The sequence below is a fragment of the Phaseolus vulgaris genome, chromosome 2 (genome assembly GCF_051622355.1).
Source record: "Phaseolus vulgaris cultivar YP4 chromosome 2, ASM5162235v1, whole genome shotgun sequence".
NCBI lineage: Eukaryota > Viridiplantae > Streptophyta > Magnoliopsida > Fabales > Fabaceae > Phaseolus > Phaseolus vulgaris.
The window spans coordinates 37,194,734-37,213,630 of record NC_143499.1 but is presented as its reverse complement, the minus strand read 5'-3'; the positions used below and the strand labels follow the sequence as shown (position 1 = coordinate 37,213,630).

At 36.6% G+C, this 18,897-nt stretch overlaps 1 protein-coding gene across 1 annotated transcript; it reads left to right on the top strand.

The window, feature by feature from the left end:
* The first annotated feature begins 2,234 nt into the window (after positions 1–2,234).
* Positions 2,235–3,993, top strand: LOC137811774 (tetrahydroberberine oxidase). Its single transcript, XM_068613607.2, has one exon. It carries the CDS (start codon positions 2,269–2,271, stop codon positions 3,883–3,885), a length of 1,617 nt encoding a protein of 538 aa, XP_068469708.1. The 5' UTR covers positions 2,235–2,268; the 3' UTR covers positions 3,886–3,993.
* The last annotated feature ends 14,904 nt before the right edge of the window (positions 3,994–18,897 follow it).

Here is an 18,897-nt window from a genome sequence, read left to right as displayed (position 1 = left end):
CACTTACTTTGAGAGCGTATCTGCCTTCCTCTCGTACCCTACACCCGGCTACCCTGGGCGTGATCTTCCTCTTGAGTCGTATCTGTCCCAAAGGCGTCTCTGGGGCAGCAGGGGTACTTCACGAGTCAGGCTGCCCTACACTGGTGCTATCACTATGGCCTTGAAGCCACCTTTTCGTTTTCTTTATCGCTGCCCCGGGCTATCGGGACCTGAGGCCTTCCCACAGCGTCGCTCCCTCCATGGTCTTCCCTACCCATGGGTATCGGGGAGCCGCATCGTGATTGCCTTGACTTAATGATGTTTGATCTTGGCGACGCCCTGGTTGGGCGGCGCCTTCACCTAGGCGACGCCTTGCCTTGGCGACGCTTCCTCTTGGCGATGCTGGCACTTGGCGTCTCTCCACCTAGGCGACGCCTTGCGTTGACTTTGACCTTGGCGATGCTGGTATTTTTTATTTTCTTATCTAACACCATTTTAAAAATAAATAAATAAATAATTAATTAAAAAAAATGATAATTTTAATTTTGAATGCATTAAAAAATAAATATTTTTAATGTTTAAAATAGTTAGAAATATAATTAATGAATAAAGAAATGAGTTTTTACAAAATAAAAATAAAAAGTAATAAATTTGAAATGTTTAGTTTAAAAATTATTTTTTTAAGAATGAAGAAAATAAAAAATTAAACTCTACAACAACATAAAAGTTGAATCTATAAACAAAAATTAATATTTATTTTTATTATTATTGGTGATGTAATCATGTTAATTTCAAGTAAAACCAAGTTGAATAAGGACTGATATGGACATAAGAGAATAACATGATCGAACAAAGAAATGTTCATATTGTCAAACACCAGGACACACATAAAAAACTAGTCCCAACATTACTGGATTGTGCACTTCTCGTCATTAGTTATGTTTCATTTCGCACAAACTATTTAATGTACCATTGAAGAAAATATTAAATGAATGATCATCCTTGATTTATTTTCCTTTTTATGATCAACATATACTTATTTAGTATCGTCTTATATCTCTTATATTTATCTTATTTGGATTTTTTTTTATATCTTTTACCTTTATCTTATTTTGTTTTGCCTTTATTTTTATGTCTTTTATACTTTTTGGTTATTATTTTTTTTATGATCATATTGTTCTGTCCATATCAGTCCTTATTTAACTTGGTTTTTTTATAATTATGTTTTGTATTTTTTACTTGAAATTAACATGATTGCATCATCAATAATAATAAAAATAAATACTAATTTATATTTATAGATTCAACTTTTATATTGTTGTAGGGTCTAATTGTTTTTTCTTCATTCTTAAAAAATAATAATTTTAAACTAAACATTTTAAATTTATTAATTTTTTATTTTTATTTTTTAAAAACTAATTAATATATTATTAAATTTGAATATGGTAAATAAAACAATAAGCATTGAACATCCCTTATTTAATTCCTTCTAGGTGCAAGCAATTTTTTCTCGTATAAAAAAGCTCGATCCCACACATACCGATATAGCTATTAAAAATATTTATTTAACTGAATTTTTTAATATTGAATAAATAAACATTAAAATATATCTTTTTCAATGCATTCAAAATTAAAATTATTAAAAAAATAATAATTTATTATTTATTTATTTATTTTTGAAATGGTGTTAGAGAAATAAAAAAAAAATGTTAAATAGGGAAATAAAAACAAAAAGTGATAGACAGATAAATAAAAATATAAATAATGATAGATAGAGAATTTACCCTATGAAATGATTATAGTATTTCGAATTTGATACAAATTAAAAATTAACTAGTAAATTAGGAAATAAATTAAAATATTAATATATTACTTTTCAATAAAAAAGTTGTATTTTTTTTGGCGCTTACGTAACCTAGTATCTACACTTATTATGGGTGTTGATATATATTAATACTCTCTATACTAAAAACATACACTTTATATCATAATAAATTAATATCTTATTTTATTTATTTAATATCAAATGTATATTATGTACTTTAAACAAAATTTGGTCAAAAAATATATATACATTGGCGCATTTGTCGCATCTTGCTTAAAATAATACAAAAAGCAATATTATAATAAAATAATAATTTATTGAAATATAAAGTAAATGTTACAGTTGTTAAGGATATCAAAGAATGAGTGGCATAACATTAGACTCCAGACTACTATAAATTATGGACTCCGCATTGTTCTTTCTCAAATTACAATTCTCATATCAACAACAAACCATACATAGAAATGAAGTACCTAAGCTCCTACTTTACCTATGTTACTGCCATTGCACTCTTTTTTTCCTTTGAACCTTCTTCAGCAGATTCTCATGAAAACTTTGTTCGATGTCTTTACAATTATCCCGACATCACCAACACAATCTCCAATGTTGTTTACACCCAAACCAACTCTTCATACTCCTCTGTCCTAGATCATACCATTGAAAATCGTAGATTCTCCAACTCAAGCTCAAAACCCCTTGTCATTGTCACACCACTGGATGTTTCCCAAATTCAAGCAACTATAATCTGTTCCCAACGCCATGGCCTGCAGATTCGAACCCGAAGTGGAGGCCATGATTACGAGGGTCTCTCCTACGTTGCCCAGGTTCCATTTGTCCTCCTTGACCTCTTAAACCTTCGACAAATCACAGTTGACGAAGAAAGCCGAACTGCATGGGTTCAATCTGGGGCAACCCTAGGTGAACTTTACTACAGCATTAGCCAAAAAAGCAAAACGCTAGGGTTCCCAGCTGGTCTGTGCGCTAGTGTGGGCATTGGTGGCCACATTAGTGGAGGTGGTTATGGACTCATGATGCGTAAGTACGGTCTTGCTGCAGATAATGTCATAGATGCTCACATAATCGATGTGAATGGTAACCTTCTTGACAGACAAGCCATGGGAGAGGATCTGTTTTGGGCCATTAGAGGAGGTGGTGGAGCAAGCTTTGGAGTCATTGTGTCTTGGAAGGTAAAACTGGTTCCAGTTCCATCAACCGTGACAGTGTTCGATGTTTCAAGGACATTGGAAGAGAATGCAACCGAGATCATTCAAAACTGGCAGCTTGTGGCCCATAAATTGGACGAACGCATAATAATTAGGGTGGACATAACAAGGGTTAATTCAAGTCAACATGGAAAGCTAACAATACAAGCCCGATTTGTGTCCTTGTTTCTGGGAGGAGTAGAAGAGCTTATTCCATTGATGCAAAACAACCTCCCAGAGTTGGGTTTGGACAGAAACGACTGTAAAGAGACGAGTTGGATTGGGTCAGCTGTTTTCTACAATGCTTTGTTGATTGGATCTTCAGGCAATGAACCCCCCGAATCTATGCTCAACAAAACTCAAATTCGTTTTGGAAATTACAAAGGAAAATCTGATTATGTGAAAAAACCTATTCCTATCGAGGGATTACGAGGATTATGGCGTTTGCTTTGTGACGCTAAGGTTGAATATGCTCTAGTTCAATTGGCTCCTTACGGGGGCATAATGAACGAGATTTCAGAGTCTGAAATTGCGTTCTCGCACAGATCTCAATACATTTATCATATACACTATGGGGTCACCTGGCAAGAGGAAGGGGACGAGATAGCACAAAGACACATGAATTTTATTAGAAGAGAGTATAAATATATGGAACCTTATGTTTCAAATTCTCCAAGAGCTGCATATATAAATTACAGAGACCTTGACATTGGGGTAAATAACAATGGTTACACAAGCTACACCCAAGCCAGCATTTGGGGTTTGAAGTATTTCAATAATAATTTCAAGAAATTGGCTAGAGTGAAGACCAAGGTTGATCCTGAAAACTTTTTCAGGAACGAACAAAGCATTCCTATACAGTCCATGGAAGAATATTAAATTATTTTTAAAGCATCTAGTATCTAGAATTGAAATAAAATAAATTTAATGAATGGTAAACCATCTAGTATCTACCATTCAAATAAAATATACTGTTATGCTTCTAAATTATGTTTTTGAGAGTAATTCAAATGTTTAGAATTACTCTTAATAATATTGTTCACACAAATGTTATTTTATTAGAATATTATTGACAAAAGTGAAGATTATTAGAGTTGATGACTACTCTAAAATGATAAAAAAATTTTGATAAACATAAAATTATTAGATTTAAGAGAGTCAACTTTGTTAACTCTCAGTCTACATTAACTTTTCAATAAATAAAAGTATACGTGTCAATGGTGAAATTAATATTGGATTATCAAAAATTAATAAAGTTCACTTACTATTATAGAATAATAAAGTCATCCTTTAAGTAAAAATATTTATGTTAATGTTAAATTAGTGTCAACTTAGTGATACTAGTTGGAGTCAATATTATTTATTTATTGTTTATATTTATTAAGTTAGTGTAAGTCAAATCAACATTAATTTCTTTTAATACTTATGATAAAGACAGATCAAACGATCTATTAAGATGTAAATTTGTTATACAGTCTTGTAATATTAAAATTGTTAGACGGTCTCTCAGTGTCAAACTCATTAGACAATACTTGGGCGTTTCTGTGTTATTATAAGAATAGTAAAAAACATATAAAGCATTGATTCATTAAAATATCCAACTATGAATAGACCGGTTATTTTTTTATCGGTAAGAAAAAATAAATAAATATGAACCATTTCAGGGGTGATCAAACCCTTATACATAACACTACCTCCTAACAACTGCGGAGGGCACACCCACCTACACCCAACCAAGGAAAACAAAACTCAAAAACACCTCTAAATCTAATACATGCAAGCCAAAGGATTAAGACACCATTCAGAATAAGAGAAAACAGTTGAAGGTACCTTGGAGACAACTCACAACCAAGACTTTAGTTGAATAAGCGTAAACACTTTCGAAACATCCACCACTCCCCCTTTAAAAATTACCTTATTCCTTTGCCTCCAAATCTCATTTAATACAACAGTCCAGATGGTTCCCCAAATCACATTAACAAATTCTTATGCATTACACATCCTAAACTATAGGAAGTGAAAGAAAGCATCAGAGTGGTCCACAGACGCCAAACCTAACCAAGCGTAACACTGACTCCTGACCAGCCAAGCTATTCTGCACTAAAAACCAAATGACTATAGCACTCCTCTTCCACCCTGCACATAATACATCAAACATTCCTGAGCTCTACCCCTCTCCTTACCAAATTTCCTTTGGTGGCTAACTTATTTTCAAACACCCTCCAAGCAGTGACTTGGGCCGAAGGCAAAGCCTTAGTCTTCCAAAGCATAACAAACCCAATATTGATCCCCCCTTCAGGCTCACCCCTTAAGAGAACATAAGCAGAATTAATCGTGTACATAGAGAACTCACCGTTCTTCCAGACCCAACCATCATTCATATCCAAAACTAGCCTCAGTCCTTGGAGCATCTCAAAATGTTGCCTTTCTAGATCCTTTTCCCACTCGAACAAGTTCCTTCTCCAAAGAAGATTCCACTTCCAGACTCCGTCAACCCAATACCCACACTCAGCCACTTTAGACTCTGGCAGACAGCTCAAAGAACACAATCTTCGAAAAACACTCTTCAGGTTACCGCGCCCCTCCCAATTGTCTTCCCAAAAACTGATAGACTTCCCATTTTCAATCTTCCACTTGAAACGATCTTCAAACCTCCTTCCCCAACTCTCAAACTCACAAACCTCTTTCAAAACTTTCCACCAAAGGGACATCTTAGCAGGATTCCTTTGTTCTCTCAGACTTCTCCACCCTCCGTATTTAAGTTCAATAACATCCTTCCACAAGCCTCCCTTTTTTGTCCCGAGACGCCAAATCCATTTTGCCTAAAAGTGCTATATTGAAAACTTTCAAATCAATAATGGCAAGACCACCTGCCTCACGGGGCTCACAGACTTTCTTCCACGCAGCCCAAACAATTTTTCTCCCCTCCAACCCCCACCCCTAAAAGAAACGCCTCTAAATTCTGTTAGGTTTATTAGTGTCTAAATTCAAGAGAGGGTGAATTGAACTTATAAAATTTTCAAATAGATTTGACTATTTCACAAAACATAAAAATATAGTAAAAGAATCGATTTATTGATAGGAATTAAAAATTAACTAATACATTAGGAAATACTTTAATTTTAATTCGTTCAATATTATTGATAAAACTATCTTAAAAACTTTTCCGTGATTATGATTTGATGATAATCGTTAATTTATAAAATTCATATTTGTAGACAATATTTAGTGTAACATGTTTAAATGAAAAAGGAAAACTTATCTTTTTCACAAACTTCACAATTCTTTATAATAATATAATAGTATTTTTAATTAAAAAATAAAATAAAATATTAATATTTTATGATGTTACATTTCACAACTCTATCATAATATAATAATATTTTAAATTAAAAAAATGTAAAAGTAATTAAAATATTAATATATCACTTTTCAATAAATAGAAAGTTGTCAGAAAAATATATTATTAAATTTTTGAATATGGTAAATAAAACAATAAGCAGTGAAAATCCCTTATTTAATTCTTTCTGTGTGCAAGCAACTTTTTCTTGTATAAAAAAAGCTCGATCTATTAAAAATATTTATTTAACTAAGTTTCTCTTTATTAAATATGAAATAATGAAATAACAAAAAAATTAGACATTGGTTCACATAAGTTAAAATAATGTAATTTTTTTTGGCGTTTACTTTTTTTATTAAAAATAGAATTAAAAAATAAAAATAAATCACTTCAGGGGTGTTCCTACCCTTGTACAAACAACACTTTAAACTCTTCCTCACTCCCAAGAAATATGTACTGAACAAACAAGACCACAATACTAACATAAGACACTCACATCAAAACATCAAAAAGTCAGCCTCATACAAATCATCGAATCCAAACACCAATTAGAAAAAGAAAACCACCTAATACGAGACTTAGAATAAATCCAAGACCAAACCTTGACTTGAACCATTGCAAACATTTCAGACACATCGGCCTTTCCCCTATTAAAAATGATATTGTTCCTGTGTTTCCAAATTTCACTCACGACTCCAACACAAATTGGGGAGGGAAGTTTGAAGATCGTTTGAATTTGGAGGTCGGAAACGGGAGAGAGGTTATGTTTTGGTTAGACAATTGGATAGACCCATAAGACTTGAAGAGCAGATTTCCAAGATTATTTTCTTTGTCTGTAAATAAGGAGGCAAATTTATGTGATTGTGGAATATGGGAGAACGGGATGTAGGAGTGGAACCTAAGGTGGAGAAGGGGCCTGTTCGCTTGGGAAGAGGAGCAAGAAAGTCAACTTTTAAAGTTGATCTCTAATAAGACGCTAGAGATGGAAACAATGGATAAATGGGTTTGGAAGGATGGTGATTTAATAGAGTTTTCAGTTAAGTTTGCTTATGGGTTTTTAAGGGGAGAAGGAAGTGAGGAAGACTTAAAAAGATATTAATTTTTCTGAAAAATTAAGGCGCTCCCTTAAGCTCAAGTCACAGCTTTGAGAGTGAATAAAAACAAGGTTGCTTGTAGGGTTAATCTATAGAGAAGAGGAATCAGGATCGGGAGTAATCTGTGTTGCTTGTGTAGGAGGTCAGATGAGACAACAAATCATTTGTTCTGCGAATGCAAAGTTGCTTGGCTAATTTGGAATCTTTGTTATGACTGGTTAGGAATAAGATCAGTCAATTGTATGGATCCTAGGTCTCATTTTGAACATTTCAAGATTCTAGATGCACCTATTTCAGTTAATCTTATTATGGGCAACTTGTGGATTGCCTTGGTTAGCGAGATATGGAGGCACATGAATAACTGTTTATTTAAAGGTGGAGTGGTTGATCATACTGAGGTTTTCTCTTTGACACAGATTAAGGTTTGGTCCTAAATCTCATCAAAGATACCGTCAGCTAATTTCTCATTCTCTGATTGGTGTCTTGAACCCTTGGTATGTATGCATTCAATTTAGTTTTATTTAAAAGGTTGATCCTCGTGATTCTTTTATTATTGGTAGAGATGGGATAGACAGTAGGAGGTATTTTTGGTTGATATGTAGATGGAAACGTTCTTTGGGAGCATCATTTTGCTCTATAAGGGTTGGACCACCCCTGAAGTGGTCTCATTTAATTTCATTGCTATTTGCTGAAAAAAAAGCACAATAATTAAGAATTAGTGTCTAAAACAGTCTCCTTTTTTTTCTCATTAACATGTATTCAAAACCTTATATATTGTGTACAGTTGTGACATTCATAGAAAGTCTCTCTGTATCTAGTGTGGTAGACATTGAATAACATCCTCCTTCCATCCAACTTTTATTATGCTCTCTTGCACAATAGATTATCCATCAACCCTATGATGATCTACATTTGCAATAAATTGCTACATATCCATGTTTTTCTTTTTCAAACACTTACTAACTTTTCTCTTTTATTTTCTACAACCCTATTCTTGAATTTCTTGTGTTTTAAGAATGATTCTAAAAATGTTCACAAGTCACTATCTCTTTGTTCTTTTTGGCATTCCAACTTTCAAGCTGTAATATTGTTGATGGCACTGATTTTTTCTTCTCACCACAGGGAGACTATGACAAAGTTGGGGTGTATAGATGGCATTTTTCAAGGAAGTCAACAAGCCCCACGAATTTGTATTTCCTTAATATGGTCAGTTGCTCCATAATGTTTGAAACTCTACCATTTCTGCAACTTTGAATGTACAATTATTAGATAAGAAATCCAATGTTGTAAAATCTTCATTGCTTACATGCTTTTGTAACTACCTATTGACACTTTAATAGCTTGTGTTTATTGTGTTCTTTAAATAATTAATCTGCTTTTGTTTGATGACGCGATTTAGAAGTTATTTTCAATATCTATGATATTTTCTGAAAATTAGTTTCTGTTTAATTTTACACTTTAGAAGATTCTTACCATCTATGTTACAATCCTACAACTAACTATCTTTCACCCCTTCCCGATCCTATATGAAATCTTCATTTTGACAACTGATAAGTGTCTAATTTCAGTAATATTTCATATTAAAATATAGGCATTTATGATAATTTATTGCTAATTTACATATAAAATAATCCCTAATTTATGAATTTATACCTTCTTACATTTTTTATGATCTTTATTTGAATAAGAGTATTTTATTCCCAAATTTGGTGTTAATTGCAGATTTCTAAGGAAGATTGAAGATTTGGATTAAAGATGAATGATTTGAGCTAAAAAGATAAAGATAGAAGGTCCCATAATGGAAAAAGATGCAAAGAAAGATTGAGCCTTTTTTATGTTTTATCATTTAGCCCATTAGCGCGACACAATAAATAACCTAACCTTAAAAAAGTAGGATAAATAGAGAGCTAGAGGCTCAACCTTAGGGTGCCAGATTGAGAGGAAAACACCCTAGAGTGAATTGTAACCCAATTGGGAGAATGGAAGGTGATAGAAGTATGCGTGGCTAATTCTACCCTTTGGGATTGAGAGTAATCTGTTCAAACTCTTATGTATTGAGGTGATGTTTTATATACTAATATTCAGTTCTTGATTGATTATTGGTATTGTTGTTTTACTTTTAATTTTCCGTGACAAATTGAGAATCTTAAATTTGACCGGGAGGTATTTTTAGGGTTCGGACCTAAACAACAATACTTAACATATTTGAGTGCTAGGAATAGACTTGAAATGTTAATTGCTATTAAACGTCTGAGCTTTGTTCTAAGTTGTTCTTATAATTATGCGAGGGATCGATAGTTAGGGGACATTCTTAAGGATTTTATATGCGAGGAATCGATATAAATGAATTTTATACCAATTTCAATCAAAGAACTTTATATTGACATGCTAATCAAAATACTTGAGAGTGAGAGAGATGAAACTAATCCTTATTTTTCCAATTGAAACAACTAATTCTTTTTCTGTTTTCTTATTGATCAGTGCCAACACAATTAATTCAAAACTATTTAGCGATTATTGTACTCGATAATTCATTGTTCCTTGTGGGATCGATATCCGTCCTTAGGGACAATTATTACTTCTGACAAACGCGGTGCACTTGCCGTAAAAAGTCATCAACAACCTTGCTTACCTAATTCACTATTTTAATTTTTATTGCTTCCAGGTCTGGGATAAGTGTAGGTAAAGTTGGGAGATTTTAAAAGTGCACTAAACTTTAAAAGGGTCCTAGAGGTATACCTGGATAATTGTGAGACATTGAAGGTAAGTGCTTCAAATTGAAAGAAATTTTAGTTCACAACCCTCCCCCCTCCCTCTTTTGCATCATTTCTCTTTCTAGGGCTTGAATGTTTTTGCAGCAGCAACCTAAGACTAATTTAACATCTAACATTAGGTATGCCATAGTGAAAGGTGCTAGATTGGATAAAATCAGTTGGGTACGCCTCTTTCTATTTGGAGAAATTGGTTTAGACCATAAATTGTAGAACAATCTTTAAAATCATGCATTGTTGAACTTCAATAACTCCAAATTTCATGATCATATATATATATGTATGCTAACAAGCTTACACTAATTTTTTTCTTCAAATCTGTTTGGGAAAAGTTGAAGAAGGAAATTCATGGTAAAAATATTAGTTAAAGAAGGATTGGTTTACAAAATGTGAAAGATTTAACATTCTTACACCAAAGTGGTCATTCACTTACTCATTGACCAATTAGGTTATTAATTATTAATTAATTCAAAACATTTTTAACAAAAAAATGTTTTTATAATTTCCCAAAAGTTATTGAATGATACCAAAGGGTAATCAATGTAAAAGAAACTTGTAGACTAAGGTACAAAATTGATGATTAAGTTTGTGTATAAAGTGAAAGTTGTTAGAACAACTAGATCATCTCTTTTTATCTGGATGTTCTTTTTTCCTTCTCTCATATTGTTATTTTGATATATTGTCTTTTCTTATAGGCGCTTGGGCATATATATGTTTAGCTTGGTCAAATTGAGAAAGGGCAAGACTTTATTAGGAGAGCTACAAAAATTGATCCCTAGGATGCCTAGGTGAATGCTTTTGGTATTTTTTTTAATTTATTGAACACTGTTTGCATAGATATTTTTAATTATTTAGTGTTGTGCAGTATAATGTTTTGCTACAGTTGTTTCATTTTTCATTACTTGTTGAGTCCTTGTTCTACGATGAAAAACTTTATTAGGTTCAAGTTGTTATTTATGCCTTTATTTGAGTTGGTGGAGATATTTAGTATTTCTTTTTCTATATATGAGACTAGATATATTAGAATAAAAATTTTCATTTGCTTTGTGTCTTTTGTTTTTGGTGAAGTATTTTTTTTTCCAATTAATATTGTTGTGAGCTCTTCCTTTTTCTCATGCAATTCTTCATTTCTTGGTATATAATTTCATTAATTAAAATTCAATAGATTTCGAATTGATTCCTTTGGTGTTGCTAAAGGTGAAATTGATAATCGAACCAACATTCTTGATCTAACTTCACCTTTTGGTTTGTTCTTGAAAAAGATTCATTGTCTTGCAGGCATTTCTTGAGCTGGGAGAATTGTTAATTCTTTCCAACAGTGCATTAAAAAATGTGAGGGATTAAGAGCTTATCATATGTTCTCTTTTTGGTTTGGAAATTTTATCTTTATGAATAGACTTTTGAAGTTTCATAATTTGTTATGATATAGATATTGTAATTGTGGTAGAGGCTGAAGAGAGGTCAAGAAGTACCAATTGAATTACTAAATAATATTGGTGTGCTTCACTTTAAAAGGATTCAAGCTTGATTTTTTTAGTTGTAACTTATATGTCGTTCTTTTTTCTCAACATAATAGTTGTTGGATAGTTGAATTTAGAAGGGGAAAATATTCACTTTATTATTCAATAATGAGAATATAGTGTTACTATAAGGACTATCTAACAACATTGTTTGAGAGAATGTAGTTCGTAGGTTATACATATCATCCATATGTTCAGACTTTGTTTTATTTGAATAAACTTCTCCATAAGTTTTTTTTTTATACTAACTTGCCCAAAAACGTTTTTTTTTTTTTAATTTTTGTTGTGTAAGGTTTTTTTTTTTATCAACAAAGAATAAATAAAATAAAAAAAGACACTTCAGGGGTGTCCCAACCCTTATACAAAACCCCAAAAACCAAGTTTTCTAGTACCCTATCAACCAGGAATACGACAGACACTACACTACACTACAGATAAAAAATAGAAATTCAGACAAGATACAGAAACACAACAAATACAGTTACCTCACCCCAACCAAAAATATCACACCCTCAATCAAGAACATACACCCAACAACTAAATACACATGACAACTACAACATAGTCTTTGGCAACAGGTTGAAGTACCATACCCAAGTGACAAGCACAACAAACCAATACAAGGCAGAACATCACAATAGCTAAACCATATCTTTGTAACAAGCTGAGTTGTACCAAAATAAACCAAATACTAACAGCAACAACCCAATCCTACGAGGAGGATGCATAAGCCAGAAAACCCCAAAAAACACTTAACAGCTTCCCAATCTGGCCACACCAGTAACCAAAAAGAACCACGTAACCTTTTGCTTCAGCTCAAACTTCATAAAGATTCCAACACCAAACCGATAATCATGCATAGAGTCACTTCCTTTATCGCAGTTCAGAACAACATTCCTACCCTGCCAGAAAGAAAAGACCAAGACAACCTGCACAAACATACAATACCTTCCAAACCTCAATTCAACCTTGCCAGATAGGATTTACCGATGAGACCTGCACAAAACCACACCACAACTACCAGGACAGAAAACAAAACATTAGTTAAATAAGACAAGGAATCAGTCTTTCAAATACCTCATACAACAGAGAGGTCCCACACACCAGTCAGAGTAAGAGAAAACAACCAATTTTTCTTTTACTGTGACCCAAGACCAAGTCTTTCTTTGTGCCACGGTAAAAACCTCCACTAGATCCACCCGCCCGTTCTCAAACACAACCCTATTCCTATGGTTCCAAATTTCACTCACAATACCTACCCAAATACCCCCCAGCACCTGGTAACTACATGTTTCAAGCCTATAGGTTTGAACATCCTAAAATTCATTTGTGGGTCATGATGTAGCATCGAGGTGAACCCCAACCACTCTAGACACATACCCCAAATTCTCCAAGAGATTCTGCATTCAAAAAATAAATGTCTTACCGACTCTTCTTCCACACCACACAAAGGGCACCGATCACTCATCAAAGTTATGCCGCGTCTCGAGAGATTGTCCTTCGTGGGAATGACATTACATAACACCCTCCAAGCCATAAATTGTGCCGAAGGTAAGGTCTTTAGAGACCAAAAATGCACGAATAAATCCTCATCCACTACAGACATCTCCCCCATGAGACACTTATAAGCTGCTTTCATAGAGAAATCCAAGTTATCCACATCCCCCCATATCCATTTATCAGGTTTAACTTCACCCTCTCTTGTTAACCTCTTGTTATCCAACAACTGCATCAAAAGAGCAACCAAACTGGATTCCCACTCAAAAAGATTTCTTCTCCACCGCAGCTTCCACGACCAAGTATTATTATTCCTGTACTGTCCCGTATCCGGGCATTGACTAAATCAAGGTCAAAGTCAACGACTGAAGAGTCAAAGTCAACGCAAGGCGTCGCCTAGGTGGAGAGACGCCAAGTGCCAGCATCGCCTAGGTGAAGGCGTCGCCCAGGTGAAGGCGTCGCCCAACTAGGGCGTCGCCAGATCAAACAGTGTAAAAACAAGGCAATCACAGTGTGGTTCCCCGATACCCATGGGTAGGAAAGACCATGGAGGGAGCGACACCGTGGGAAGGCCTCAGGTCCCGATAGCTCGGGAAAGTGATAAAGAGAATGAAAAGGTGGCTTCAAGGCCATAGCGATAGCATCAGGGTAGGGCAGCCTGACTCGTGAAGTACCCCTGCCGCCCCAGAGACACCTTCGGGACAGATAAGACCCAAGAGGAAGGTCACACCCAGGGTAACCGGGTGCAGGGTGCGAGAGTAAGGCAGATACGCTCTCAGAGTAAGTGACTAGATGATTGGGCGCATGAGTTGGCACCCAAAAAGTCACCCCTAGCGCAGTAGCACTCCCAGCAGGAGGACTCACACGTAGAAACGTCCCCAGGTGGGCAGAAGCGCCCCCAGATGGGGTCATGGCGTCGTGAGGCCCTTCACGTGTACAACAGCCAGATCAGAATGGAAACACCTCTTGGTCAGGTGCCAGGTAATTAAAGTCATTCAATACAGTTTCCGTTTCGAGCGTTCAGGCACTATGATGGCTCCCAAGCGTTTCAACGTCTTAAATGCGCTACGTTTTCTAATTAAACGCTTTAATGAGTGCGTTACGTTTGTGATTAAAAGCGCTTTAAGGCGCTTTAAATGCTTGGGAGGATTAAATAGCGCGGGGAATGTTGGAAACGGGGTTGGAACTTTTGGCAAATTTACCAGAGAACTCTCTAGTTGCTTGCTCGTGCTTCAAGGTTACGTACAAGTGACTGGGGAATATTTTTGCCTGAAAGAGACAACACACACATAGATATACACAGTTCTTTTACCACCTTCAGAGTGCCATACGCGGTGCTCAGAGACGTAGGTGGACAATTTTGGTGTTTCTTGCTGGCTGACTTGAGCGTCGGAGTGCACACGGCCGCTAGGGCGCCTCTTTGTCCTCTTTTTTGCAGGAATCCACAGGTAACCAGTGGGAAGGAGTCCCTAGCTGACGGTTGAGGTCGCGCACGAAGACGTTCCGGTCAACCGGACGGAACAATTCCAAACCCCAACTTGTGAAATAGTACAATCGGTATCTAAGGAGATTGAAAAGAGCCTAGGGAATTTATGTAATAGAGGAAAGTTTTCCAACCATTTATCCTCTCAAAACCTGATTTATTTCCCGTCTCCTACTTCCCACTGATCTCTGCCTTCAAAATCATTACCCCACCCCTCTAAGTACCATACCTTCCTAAGGTCCCTCCACCACAACGACTCCTTACAAATCTGACCTTGAGATTTTAATCCCCTCCACCCACCATACTTAGACACTAGAATATCCTTCCAAAAGCTTCTCTCTTCAGACTTAAGTCTCCAAATCCATTTCCCTAGAAGAGCCAAGTTAAACTTTTCTATATCAATGACCCCTAAATCGCCTTTATCTTTCGATTGACATATCTTATCCCACGCCACCCAAGCAATTTTCCTGTTATCTGACCCCCAATCCCACAAAAAGTTTTTTTTGTATCCTTTTCACTTCCCTCATCACAGTCATTGGCATACAAAATAGGGAGACATAGAAGAGCGGTAAGGACGTAAGTACCGATTTGATAAGGCATAATCTGCCAGCCAAAGAGAGAGATTTCCCTTTCCACGCGCTCAACCTCATCCGTAACTTATTGAGCATACCTTCCCAAAAACCACACCTCTTATGGTTCCCACCTACCATCACCCCCAAGTAACTGAAAGGTGCCTTCATAATGTTGCAATTAAGGATAGAGGCAAAAATCTTCGTCTGATTCATATTCACTCCCACTCCACCAACCTTACTCTTGGAATAGTTAACCTTAAGGCCAGATGCAAGTTCAAAACACTTCAAAATAGCCTTTAAAGTCAGAACACTTTGGATTGAGGCTTTACAGAAAAAAAGAGTGTCGTCTGCAAATTGCAGCATGCTCACCTTTACTTGCTTTTCCCCAACCTCAATACTTTCTACTAGCTTCTTTTCTTCCGCCTGTCTGACTACCCCTACAAGACCTTCAACCGCAATTAGGAAAAGGAAAGGTGCTAAAGGATCCCCTTGTCTTAGGCCCTTCAAAGGTTTAAACTCAGTTGTTGGGCTTCCATTTACCAACACAGATATTGAGGATGATTCTAAGCAGTTTTTTATCCAATCAATCCATTTATCACAAAATCCCAATCTTCCAAGCATGTAGTAGATGAACTCCCAACTTACTGAGTCATATGTCTTTTCATAATCTACCTTAAACACCACACATTCTTTCTTTTTCCTTTTTACCTCCTCAAGTGTCTCGTTAGCCACTAGTACACTATCCAACAAACCTCTTCCTTCCAAGAAAGCAGACTGCCTGGGATCAATAACTTTATTTAAAACCCTTTTTAACCTTAAAGAGAGGATTTTAGAGATAATTTTATACACGCAACCCACCAAAGAAATCGGTCTGAACTCATTCAATTGTTGTGGATTTGCAACCTTTGGGACAAGAGTAATAAAAGAAGCATTAGTGCCTTTCGGCCAGCTTTCACCCTCTGCAAACCTTTGTACCGCACTCACCACATCTCCTTTTAAAATGTCCCAACAGAATTTTATAAATCCAAAATTAAAACAATCTGGTCCAGGACTTTTGGAACTATCACAATTCCAGACTGCCTCCTTAACTTCCTCTTCAGATATAATTCCAACCAACATTTCATTGTCCTCCCTAGAAATGCTCTTAAAACCAACGTTATCCAATCTAACCAGATGACTTCCCCCCACTGAATCTGCTCTCAAAAAAATCCTTCACTCTAGCTTTTACTTTGGTTGGGTCTTCGCACCACTGATCTCCGACCTTGAGACTGTTAATCCCGTTATGTATCCTTCTCCACTTAATGCTTGAGTGATAAAATCTTGTATTCAAATCCCCCTGACTTATCCAACTAACTCTTGCTTTTTGCTGCAAAATCGCCTCTTGTTTAGCTCTCACTTGCCCCAGATCAGCTAGCAATTGTCTCCTCTCTTCTCTGTCTTCCACACTCAACTCCCCCTCATCGTCTTTTCCATCCAAATCTTGGACTCTCTTTTCCAAATCCACTCTTTGTTTGTTAACATCTCCAAAGACATATTTGTTCCAATTCCTTATGTCAAACTTTAACCTTTTCAATTTCTCCTTTAAAACATACAAACTGTTTCCCCTAATGTCGTAGCTTGCCCACTTGTTCCTTACTAGTTCCTTAAATCGGTCGTCTTTTTGCCAAACATCTAGACATCTAAACGGTTTTGGATCCCAATCGATGTTTACCTCCTTTAAAATTAAAGCACAATGATCCTAAACCGATCTCCCTTCCGCATACAATTTGCTTCCCGGCCACTTCTCTAACCATTCAAGGGAGACTAAGACTCCATCTATTCTACTCTTCACTGTCCCATTAGGTTTATACCAAGTAAACTTTCTACCCACTAAAGGAATATCAACCAGACTAGAGTCCTCAATAAACTTATTAAAACTTCGTATTTCACTGCTATAGTTGGCAGAATAATTTTGACCTCTTCTCTCCCCAGCACATCTAATAGCATTAAAATCTTCAGCTACACACCACAGTTTTATTCGGTGATTTTTCCTTATCTCACTTATCTCGTCCCAAATACTTCTCTTTTCTCTTAGACTGCCACCACAGTAATCATTCACTATTGTTATTTCTACTGGCTTCCCTACCTTCCATATTCCTTCAATAATTGAAAAATTGTTCCCACTTCTGAACCCTTTCAATTCAAAACAATCTTTCTTCCACATCGTGATTATTCCTCCACCATTATTAACTGCTCCAACCTCAATCCAGTCGATTTCATTTGACCCCCACATTTGGTAAGACTTTTCCTTACTAATCTGTTCACATTTTGTTTCCTGCAGACAAATAAAATCAACTTGTTGTTTTTTAATAAGCTCACTAATGTACTTCCTTTTTATCTTTCCTCCCAAACCCCTTATATTCATACTAATGAGTTTCATCATTAACAACAAAATGTTCGTCCCAGCCTACTCCCTCCTTCCCGTTGTCCCTTTCTTCCAAGCTTTTTAACTTGTTTAAAATATCATCCTCGTTTCCAAACCGAGAGTATCCTACTTTCTTTCCTGAATTCCAAATTCTATCTACTTTCAGCTTTTCATTGTTCAACCAGACCAAACAGTTTTTAGTAGTACAAGCGGTAGAACTAGATACTAACCTTACATCCGTTTTATGAGATAATTCTTTGAGTCCATCGACACGTATAGGCCCTGCCTCTTGTGACTTGTTGTTGCTACATTCCCCAACTTCCATCAACCTTTGTCCAACACGGGGCAACGCTACACCTTGATGGTAACTACGCATGATCCCCACAGGGCTTGTAGCCATGCACAATGGCCTGCGGACCACCAGCGAGTACGCAGGGTTGCTACCAGATTCCGAAGAGGTTTCTGCCACCACCAAGTCGACGTCTCCGGCAGGTGCAGGCGTGACTAGGTAGTTCGGAGACACCTTCGCTTCGCGTGCGGCAACCATACGAGAGGAGACAAAGGTTGAAGAAGGTGACGCATCAACGAGGGAGGCCACCGTACCAGCACCGCGCCAAGGTTCGCCGTCGTGGGCAGCGGACGAGGCCTCCGTGCGTGAAACCCATCGCGCAGCCGTCGACGCCGCGGAGGTGGTCGTCGTTCTTGCTGCAGGGGTGGTCGTCGTTCGTGCCGCAGAGGTGGACGTCGTTCGTGCCGCGGAGGTGGTCGTCATACGTGCCGCCGAGCCACTCCACGCCGACGCCGTAGCCACAGAGGCTCCCTTGTCTCCGACAGCCACAGATGGCGGTGAAAGGTGGTCGTTGCATGGATGACCTAGGACCACGTCAGCCCTACTTCCCACACCAGATAATTCAGTTTCACTAAGACTTGTGCCAGATCCAGCTAAGCACACCCCCTTCTCTAAAGATTGGAACTGGGCCCAATCGCACTCAAGGGGCCCAATATGAATAAAAAGATTTTTTTATCTCTCTTAGGGTTTGCTTCTGGCCACCAACCTCATTGAGTGCAACGGTAGAATCACTAGACAATCCCTCTACTTTGTCACCTACCTCATTAAAGCACCCATCTTGGCCACCTAAAACATTAATTGCCTCATTAAACTGTTCACCGTTTTGTAACCCACTAAAATTATGACCTTCCACGTCATCTC